At 35.6% G+C, this 10,289-nt stretch overlaps 1 protein-coding gene across 16 annotated transcripts in view; it reads left to right on the forward strand.

Moving 5' to 3' along the window:
* The window catches only part of trol (terribly reduced optic lobes), a 251,055-nt gene extending 240,843 nt beyond the window's left edge, over positions 1–10,212 (forward strand). For 12 of the 16 annotated variants that reach the window (XM_017909090.1, XM_017909091.1, XM_017909097.1 and 9 more), the window contains 20 exons: positions 229–369; positions 446–2,255; positions 2,397–2,693; positions 3,028–3,170; positions 3,238–3,418; positions 3,496–3,525; positions 3,611–3,871; positions 3,967–4,524; positions 4,630–5,047; positions 5,120–5,300; positions 5,381–5,660; positions 5,747–6,007; positions 6,084–6,350; positions 6,684–6,872; positions 7,403–7,672; positions 7,895–8,046; positions 8,132–8,439; positions 8,569–9,035; positions 9,551–9,716; positions 9,964–10,212. In XM_017909090.1, coding sequence (XP_017764579.1) covers positions 229–369; positions 446–2,255; positions 2,397–2,693; positions 3,028–3,170; positions 3,238–3,418; positions 3,496–3,525; positions 3,611–3,871; positions 3,967–4,524; positions 4,630–5,047; positions 5,120–5,300; positions 5,381–5,660; positions 5,747–6,007; positions 6,084–6,350; positions 6,684–6,872; positions 7,403–7,672; positions 7,895–8,046; positions 8,132–8,439; positions 8,569–9,035; positions 9,551–9,716; positions 9,964–10,078 — 6,495 coding nt within the window. In that variant the 3' untranslated portion in view covers positions 10,079–10,212. The remainder of the gene's footprint in view (positions 1–228; positions 370–445; positions 2,256–2,396; positions 2,694–3,027; positions 3,171–3,237; positions 3,419–3,495; positions 3,526–3,610; positions 3,872–3,966; positions 4,525–4,629; positions 5,048–5,119; positions 5,301–5,380; positions 5,661–5,746; positions 6,008–6,083; positions 6,351–6,683; positions 6,873–7,402; positions 7,673–7,894; positions 8,047–8,131; positions 8,440–8,568; positions 9,036–9,550; positions 9,717–9,963) is intronic. The other 4 variants (XM_017909092.1, XM_017909100.1, XM_017909096.1 and 1 more) reach the window with 3 other exon arrangements.
* The last annotated feature ends 77 nt before the right edge of the window (positions 10,213–10,289 follow it).

Here is a 10,289-nt window from a genome sequence, read left to right on the forward strand (position 1 = left end):
TAGCTAAATAAAAATTTGTGCAGAAATAAAAAATTATTTGCTTATATAAAACAATTTTCTATAACGTGTTCAATATTCTTTATGCTGTCGTTCAACACGGAAATATTTCTAATTTGTTAAAAAGTAAGTATAATTTAAGATAGATGGGAAAAATTATATTTTAATAATTTGATCGGTTAATTGGGGATATTAGTTTGATCCATACAATTAAAATAAATTGGTTTACAGTTATACACGACGGGTCTTACTTGCAATCAATGTAAGGCAAATACATTCAATTTGGCATCAAAAAATCAATTTGGTTGCATCAGCTGCTTCTGCATGGGTGTTACCAATAAATGTGTTTCCTCCAACTGGTATAGAAATGACGTGAGTATATTTCATGTTACAATTTGTAAAAAATATACTCTTTAACAAATTAATACAAGAACATCATATTTTGCAGATTCGAGTTTCTTTTACCAATTCTATCAGAGATTTTTCTCTTATTGAATCTAAAACTCCAGACGCTGTACCAATCACGGAAGGTATTCATCTAGACGCAGTCAGCCGTGAAATCATTTACAGTAATTTCCCCAATCGGGGAAATAATGATGTTTACTACTGGCAGTTGCCTAGTATCTTCTTAGGTGACCAGATTACTTCTTACGGTGGAAACCTTAAATATACTGTTCGTTATGTGCCGGGTCCAGGTGGTCAAAGCTCAAAAAACAATGCTGCTGACGTGCGATTAATTAGTGCCAATGATATCAACCTGCTGTATTTCTCTCGAGAATCTCCCGAGCCAAATACTCCACAAACTTTCACCGTTCCTCTCTTAGAACAATATTGGCAACGCAATGATGGAACACAAGCTGACAGAGAACACTTATTAATGGCTTTAGCTGACATTCGTGCGATCATGATTAAAGCCACGTATACTACTCATACCGACGAAGCTGCCTTGTCATTAGTATCCTTGGATACAGCTGAAAAGTACAATACAGGAAGAAGTAGAGCGATGGAGGTAGAAGAATGCAGCTGTCCAATAGGTTACAAAGGATTATCCTGTGAGGATTGTGATGTTGGATATACTAGAGCAGATGAAGGTCTTTATCTGAGTATTTGTGAACCCTGTAATTGCAATGGTCACTCTAACCAATGCAATCCTGATACTGGTGTATGCGAGAACTGTGCTCACCATACCACTGGGGACTTCTGCGAAATGTGTGAAATAGGTTACGAAGGTGATGCAACTCAAGGATCTCCACAAGATTGTGTCTATAGAGGTAGGATAGACGAATGCATCTGTAATGAATCTGGTTCACGGAGCAACGTGTGTATTGGCGGCAGATGTAACTGTAAGCGAAATGTCGAAGGACCTGAATGTAATCGATGTCGTCAAGCCACGTTCGGATTATCCGCAGATAATCCAGATGGGTGTAGTGAATGTTATTGCAGTGGAGTGACAGATCAGTGTCATGAAAGTTCCCTATACATTCAGCAAATACCTATGGGGATCTATGACAATCAACATGGTTTCGCTCTAACTGATGCAACAAGACAAGATATCATTGATGATGGTTTCGAATTGAATTTAGCTACAAATGAGATAGGATATCGATATCTAGATAACAGAGGACGCAGATTATTCTGGTCTCTACCAACCATTTTCACTGGCAATAAAATTAAAAGTTATGGAGGCAATCTGTCTTTGACTCAACATATCACTACTTATCCTGGAGCACAAAGTTATAAGGACCAGGATATTATCCTAGTTGGAAATGGAATCACCTTATTCTGGACAAATCCTATAGATATTCAGCTTGGCGTCCCATTTACCTATTCTGTGCCATTCAGAGAGTCAGAATGGAAGCGTTTGACTATCGAGGGGCCACGAGTAACCTCCAGAATTGATCTAATGACAGTGCTTTCCAATTTGGAAGCAATTTTAGTTCGTGCAACGCATAGTGAACGAATGACAGCTACCTACATTAGCGATATAAGCTTGGATACAGCTGTAGAACATCAAACTGGTAATAGAAGAGCTATTCAAGTAGAAGTTTGTCGCTGTCCAACTGGCTACATTGGAACATCCTGCGAATCCTGTGCCAGAGGTTACTATAGAGACACCAGTGATCGATCTATCAGTTACCTGGGTTCCTGCATCCTATGTCCTTGCAATAACAATGAAGAAAGTTGCGAAATGATGCGGACTGGCCAAGTGAAATGCCACTGTCAGCCAGGATATGAGGGCCAATATTGTCAAGATATTGGTAAGTATGAAACAAACTTTGAAGAATTATAAAGGAGTTATATCAAATTTATTGGACGCTAGTTGAGGTCAAAGAAAATTCTTCAGAATAGTATAGAATACATGATATTAAATGAAAAATTTCAAACGTTGAATCGGTTAGGTAAAGTGACGGTAAGTCTAACGCCAATGACGAGTGAAGTAAAGGCAAACTCGTGGGTTGTATTCACATGCAGTTACGAGTACCCATACCCATTGTATATCTCTTTTAAACTGACTCCGTTCAACAACACACCTGTAACCGCGACCAGCATCAAGCAAGAACCCATTGAAAAAACATCAAAAGGATCATTGAGGACCTTGCACGTCTATACTCAGCGAGATCCCTTCAACGTAGAATGTCACATCTGGGATCAAAGAGGAAAGACATTAATGAAAGTTGTGATATCAGTTACACCAGGTTTGACAGGCCAAATCAAAGGAATATTCGTGTTTGTCTGTCCCTGGAAGCAGGATATATCATGGTCTTCATCTCCATTCATATCCTGACTCATTTCATCATTACGTGATTGTTTCCTGTAGCCATGCCTATGCAATAAGAGGTGTTCACTGTTGCTTAGTAGATCTTTTATCATTTGATCATTTTGGTTCAGGAACTTCTTGTATCAGATTGGGTGTAGAAAGTTGGATTTGGGTAGTTGAAGGCTCTCCATTATTTCCATTGATGTGTTTCTATGTTACATGACTATATACTTTAAAGACTTATACCTTTTAATTTTTATAATTTCTTGCAGAAAGTTCTACCATACCGACTACCGTGCCATATCCAACCATAAATCCACCAAAAATCTTAGTTTATATTAAAGGTCCAGAGTTCCAAATTATTGAAACAGGAAGTACTGTTAAATACCATTGCGCTGCAAATTCTGTTGATAATGTAAGTAAATGAAAGCAAGTAATTTAGACAATTATGTAAAATATACTAAATACATCCCAAAATATAGGAACCATTGCGCATCAAATGGGAAAAAGAAGGTGGACAATTACCACCGGGAAGAAGCGTGGATGACAGCTATGGCTTATTGATCATTAGAGACGTCAAAGTATCCGATAGCGGTATTTATGTTTGTCAAGTTAGCGATGGAGTACATATTGGCTACAGAAACGTTACTCTTACCGTTGGAGGTAAGTTTATTTTAAATATAATAAACAAATATTTCTAAATATTAAAATTAAGTATCGTGTACTGTATATGGACGCAGCTTTTCCACAAAGCTTGCTGGATATTCCAGGTATAAATCCTAGGTCAGATTGCATTTTACATATCTTGATGTAATTTAAATAATGGTATATTTCTGTTCAAATATTTAAATCCAGCCGCACCAAAAGCTGTTGTCATGCCACCATCTTTGCATGTACTGGTGGGGAAGCCCGCAGAATTTCAATGTGAGGCGAGCGGACATCCATCACCACAAATCGAATGGATTCGTGTCCATGGTGTTATGAATCCAGGAGTAATAATCCACAATGGTATGTGGATTTTGGCATCTGTTTCCAAAAATGATGCTGGTGAATATAAATGTGTAGCAAGAAATAATTTTGGTATTGATGAAAGATCCGTCATCCTTTCCATTGAAGGTATTAATTAATTATTAATGACTGGTTTTGCAATACAGTTGTAAGTATTAAGATCAAAAGAATCTTTACAAGATTACAATTTTTTTTATTTATAGATGATCCTAGTGGAGGACCACCACCAACTTCAATACGCCCGGTTATCAATCCGCCACAATGGATTGGAACAGTTGGAGAAACGATTATAATAACCTGCACTCCATCTCAAAATGCCAATATTACCTGGATTAGAGAAGGAAATATTCCATTGCCTCCTATGGCCAGTCAACACAATGGTGTCTTAACAATTGTAAATCCAAACCAGTATGATTCTGGTATTTACATGTGCATAACAACTAGCCATACAGGAACAGAAGCTAGCAATATCATCAATATAACAGTAACACCGAGAAGAGCACCGCCATCTGTCAAGGTGAAGCCTGAAAAACAAATTGTTCCTCAAGGTACAGTAGCTGAAGTAAGATGTATGACAAGTGGGGAACCTGGTCTGCAAGTGAGATGGAAAAAGTATCCTGAACAAATAAGTCCTAACATGCAACAGGTTGGAGATACCTTGAGAATTATTAATGTCCAGATTGATGATAGAGGTGTCTATGTCTGTCGAGTCACAGGTCCAGGTGGAAGTCATGAAGCTAGTGCTATCATTGAAGTTGAACGTGAGTGAATATTCGATTTATGAATTAAATAATGTAATTAAAATGAACAACTGGATCATAATTTTTATTTGTCTGACAATGTTTATTTTTAATTCGTTTAAATAGCTAGAGAAGTTCCAATAGTGGAGATTTATCCCAAAGATGTCCCTCCAGTAACTCTCGGTGGGTCTACAGATCTCCAATGTCGAGCAGTTGCTGGAATCCCTATGCCAGTGCTCCATTGGTCTCACGAAGATAGGCGATCGTTTCCTCCCAATATTAAACAACTTCCAGGAGGTGTTTTAAGGCTCTCTAACATGACAGCTAACGATGGTGGTGCTTATGTTTGTTCAGCTGTCAATTCTGTTGGTTCAAACTCTGCAATGGTATTCATAGAAGTTCAATCTGTGCCTACCATCATGATTTTACCCAAATCTGAAATTTTGAATGTAAAACCTGGCGACAGAGTACGGCTAGTTTGCAGTGCGACTGGATATCCTCAACCTACAGTCGCTTGGAGTAAACACTTAAATGTAGCACCATTGTAAGTTATTTTCGAAAAAAAATAACAATATCGAAAAAATAAATAGAAATAATTATTGGATTTTTCCTATAGTAAAACCAACGAGGTAACATCAACTGCCCAAAGTGCTGTTTATGAAATATATTCCGCTTCTCCAAGTGATGAAGGTTCGTACACCTGTTACGCGAATAATGCAGCAGGGATTGTCGAAGAACGTGTCTATATCAGCGTGGAAGATATCTACCCGCCTGAAGATAAACCCACTGCTGGCGAGGTACATATTCCTTCTTTATAAATTAAAGAATTAAATCGCGTAAAAATACAATTAATGAAATATTTACATATTCGTTATAGGACAATAGAGATGATGACATTATACCTAAGGACAAACTCGAAATTTACAATGGTGGCAAAGTCGAGATGCGTTGCCATGTAGACGATTCCGAAGGAAATCAAATTTATTTAGACTGGAAGAGAACGGACGGTAGACCATTGCCAGATGGTAGTTTTGTTCACAATGGTGTACTGATCATTCCTTCTGTGGACAAGAGTGCTGCTGGAGAGTATATTTGTTCTGGAATGGATCAAGCCGGTCGTCTTCTCTTTGGTCCGAAATCTCATCTCGAAGTATTATGTAAGATCATCAATCAAACTTTATCTTGTTTACATGCATTAATTATAGATTTGAATTGAAAATATACATTCTCAATATTCTTCCAGTCCCGCCTAGAATTGAGTTAATTCCACCCAAACAAACAGTACGTTCAGGAGAAAATCCGTCAATTATGTGCAGTACAACTGGAGATGAACCAATGACCATAGAATGGGCCCCTATCGGACGTAGCCTTCCTTATTCTGTTACCCACAATCGTGGACTCCTCCAGTTTCATGGAATCACTTACTCTGATGCCGGGAAGTATGTTTGTAAAGCTACTAATCGTGCTGGAACTGCTGAGGCAGTTGCTGAAGTTCTGGTAAATGGTATGTAATATATAAAATATGATCCTTCTAACTTTATAGTTACTAAACTAAACAATGTATTGTAATACTCTTCCAGAACATTCTTTTGAAGATACAGACATCAGAGCTGCTAAAAGAGATATAGTCACTTATAGTGGACTGTCTGTACGATTAAGGTGCATGACTAGAGAAAGAACCACCATACATTGGACCAGAGAGGGACAACTATTACCATCTAATGCTAGAAGAGAAGAGGATTATTTGGAGCTACCTAGAGTAAGGCCAGAAGACAGCGGAAGATACATTTGTCAAATCCAAACTTCTCATGGGACCTCCAGTGACTATATTAACCTAAATGTCTTGTGTAAGTTGAAATTTACAGTCTTCTTAAATTATGCATGACATTCCTTCTTTACTTATGATTTATTAAACATATGTTTGCGAACTTTCTGACACCTTTACTTCTCTGGATACAAATTAAATAGGGTATGTTTAAATAATACAAAACATATAAAACATGTTAAATAATGTGTAATTGAAAAACCGTAACTAAAAGATTTTATTGTTTCTCATCATGAATTACTTGAAATTGAGTTCACTTTAGTTCAGTTTGATCAAAATCATCATAAATGAGTCATGACATAGCAACTTGAGAGGATAGAATTGTATTTATGCTTGTCGCGGTATTGTTTATTAGTAGTTAATTTGCGTCCGGATTGCACACGTATGAACCAAACACAGTGCAGGAAAAGCAGTTGCATATGCGGCGTTCAAGGATGCTTTCTGTTGGATTACTTTTGCAACGTCAGTGCTCTCTTCTACAGCGATAACCGCGACTACTTCTACAACAAACGGTGGATTCGTCACTATCTTCAGGAACAACGCGGTTTGTTTTAAACAAATTATGTGTTCCCGATGTGTGACGTCTCTTGGATAATTAATGCTTTTTTCTTCTTTTCTTAAACAAATTAATACTTTTGTAGTTAGTGATTTTTAATTATTAGCGTTTATACAACCTTTTTTAATTTTTAAGTGACGAAAATCAGAAACATAATTTTATTACAATAACTACAAAAATGTTAATTGATGTTTATCCTGTTATCACTTTACACCTTGAAACATTGCAGTCATGGTATCAAAGATTTAGAAAATTAAAAATTTTATATAGTGATCGTAAAAAATGATGATGATTTAACATGGTAATTATATATTTCCGAAACATGTTCCATGTGTGTTTGTTACTCTGTATAGTAGTCTGTCTCTCATTCAAGTGATATATAGTTGTCCATTGTCACAATCATTTACATTTCCCTTAAAATCTGCATTATAGGAAGCAATGATGGAAGAAGGATTACGTTTGTACACCTTAAAAATAATTTTTAATACATTTTACTAATTCTATTGTTTTTATTTCAGCTACTGATGTACCTGCAATCAATGTGGAAGTCTCTCAGGACCCTGTAAACATTGGTGATACCATTGACATACGTTGTGTATGCTCTGGAACCCACAATCCACGTTACCATTGGTCCAGACCAAACCATCCTAATTTACCAGGAAATGCTCAAGAACATGGAAATATTCTAAGATTACTTAATGTGGCTGTTAGTGACAGTGGACTGTATAGATGTACTGCTGACACACCTGAAGGCGTTTTTGAAAAGGATTTAAATCTGGTTGTCCATGGTAAAATTTTAGACTCAAAATTGAATTTGGTTTATTTAGTTTCTAACTTTTTATTTTCATGAAGTTATTTAATCATCTTAAAGACAGATTAAAATAATTAAATATAATTTTTATGTTGCTTATGCTTACAAATTATACTTCAATGTAAGTATATGATAATATTAGTATTTAAATACTAATATATCAAAAGTGCAGCATTACAATTGTGAATTCTTTTTTTAGGTGGAAACAATGATGCACCAGCGATTGAAACCAAGTACGCTCCTTATGGGTCCAGCTTAGAAATGGATTGTCAGCCTAACATCGATCCACCCATGAAATTCGCGTGGAGCAAACTGGGAGGTTCCTTGCCACAAAATGTTGAAATTTTTGAGGTACGATAACCAGAATACTGTAACGTAATTAACCAACAAAAATAGGTGTTGAAATTATGGCTTTATTTACCATTTTTCCCATTAGAGCAAATTGAAGCTGATCAGTGTTAAAGTAGAAGATGCAGGAATCTATGTCTGCACTGCAAACAACAATCGCGAAAATATAGAAATACCCACAGTGCTTGTAGTAACAGGAGTAGTTCCACACTTCAGTCAGGCACCTCTAAGTTACATTGCCTTACCTCCTTTACCTGACTCCTACCTGAAGTTTAACATCGAAATCTCCTTTAAACCACAAAGCTATGATGGTATAATACTATATAATGATGAATCCAACCATGGAAATGGAGACTTTATTTTGTTGTCATTAAATAGAGGCTATCCACAGTTCAGGTAATTATTATCAAATTCATTATAAATCATTTCTAAGTCATATAACTAAAATATAAAATGAATCTGTCTTTGATTAGTTATCTTACCATTGCCATTTTCCTTTTATTAATAATAATTTTCGTATATTAGCTTCGATCTCGGCTCAGGACCAGCTGTTATCCGATCAGAAAAACCTGTGGCACTTGGTGAATGGCACACTATAAGACTCCAACGTAATAGAAAAGAGGGAACTATGTTAGTTGATGGTGAAGGCCCTTACAAAGGCATTGCAGCTGGCAGAAGACAAGGATTAGACCTGAATGCATTATTATTTATTGGTGGAGTCGCCAGTGACAAAATAATCAATAAATATGCAGAGATCAACAGTGGTTTTGTTGGCTGTATCAGCAGATTGATGATAGGGGAAAAGGAAATTGATTTGATTGGTGATCAGACAGATAGTATTGGAATCACTAATTGTGAGACCTGTGCTGAAAATCCTTGTAACAATGGCGGTGTATGTCAGGAAGCTGCTACAAAAAATGGATACATCTGCCTATGTCGTGCTGGCTATAGTGGAAAGCATTGTGATTATATTGGCCAATCTTGCTTCCCAGGTAAAATTAATTATTTTTATTTGATTATACCAGTAAGGTTAAAACTAGTTTTTGAATTCTTGAAACTTAAATCCAAGAATCTACAAGATTTTAAAACTTTTAAAACTTCAAGCGTTAATTTTATTTTCTAAGGAAAATATTTTGTTTCGAGAATTGAAATCTGAACAAAATTTTGTACAAATCTTTATTAATAGTTAAACAAAATACGAATAAAAACAATATTAGAAAAATATTTAATCAAGTTTCAAGTTAAAAAATTTTAAATCTGTATTCTTCTGTATTTTACTGAATATAGTCCCACATGTAGTAAAATTTTCTAAAGAGTGCCATTAATACTAACATGAGATTTTCTTTTCTTTTTATTCAGTGACTTTGGTTTTTCTTATTTTGATTTCGAATAGGTTTCGAATTCTCTAAACTGAAAACCTTGAATTTCAAAACTTTGACGTTTTAAGAAACTCGACCCTATTTAATTATTTGTAAATTTTATTCACTGTAATTATTTTTTGTTTTAGGTGCTTGTGGTGAAGGTACTTGTGTAAACAAGGAAACGGGCTTCGAATGCTATTGTCCTTACGGAAGAACAGGTTCTCGTTGCGAAAACTCGATGAAGATCTACGAGCCAGCCTTCCATGATGATATATCCTTTATAGCGCACGAGACGCCAAAAGCTCTTAAACGGTAATTATTTATGCTGCGCATGATGCATGGTTAAAAAACGTAATTCAATTTTTTTGCTGTATCCCATACCTTAGCTCTTATATATGTCTGTAGACAGTTTTATTTTAGAGATTCATGTTAAATAATTTATTGTATATGTTTAAATGTTAATCAATGGATGCAAAGACTCCCTGGAGGATCCTCAGGCGCACATTAACTTACTCTATTAAAAAGAAATCCTGATCTTAATTAGAAAAATAATTTTCAGGACGAGAATGAACCCGACCAAAACATACGATCGATTACGAGCACGCAACGCACAACTTAGAAAGCCACGATCAAGGCGACATCACCATAATAAGCCGCACCACACGAAACATTAGTCCTTTTTTCACAACCATACCTTTTCGATGCACATAATGATAGCGAAAGAAAAAAAAAGGAAAAGTGATTTATTATTATTAAATGTTCGTAGAGAACAAATCGATTCTTGTATAACTGCTATTTATAGTTATCAGTCAGCATATATATATATATATATATATAATATATATATATAAATATATATATTTATATTTATTTATATATAATATA

The sequence above is a fragment of the Eufriesea mexicana genome, unplaced genomic scaffold, assembly GCF_001483705.2.
Source record: "Eufriesea mexicana isolate 0111107269 unplaced genomic scaffold, ASM148370v2 scaffold14589, whole genome shotgun sequence".
In the NCBI taxonomy this organism is placed as follows: domain Eukaryota; kingdom Metazoa; phylum Arthropoda; class Insecta; order Hymenoptera; family Apidae; genus Eufriesea; species Eufriesea mexicana.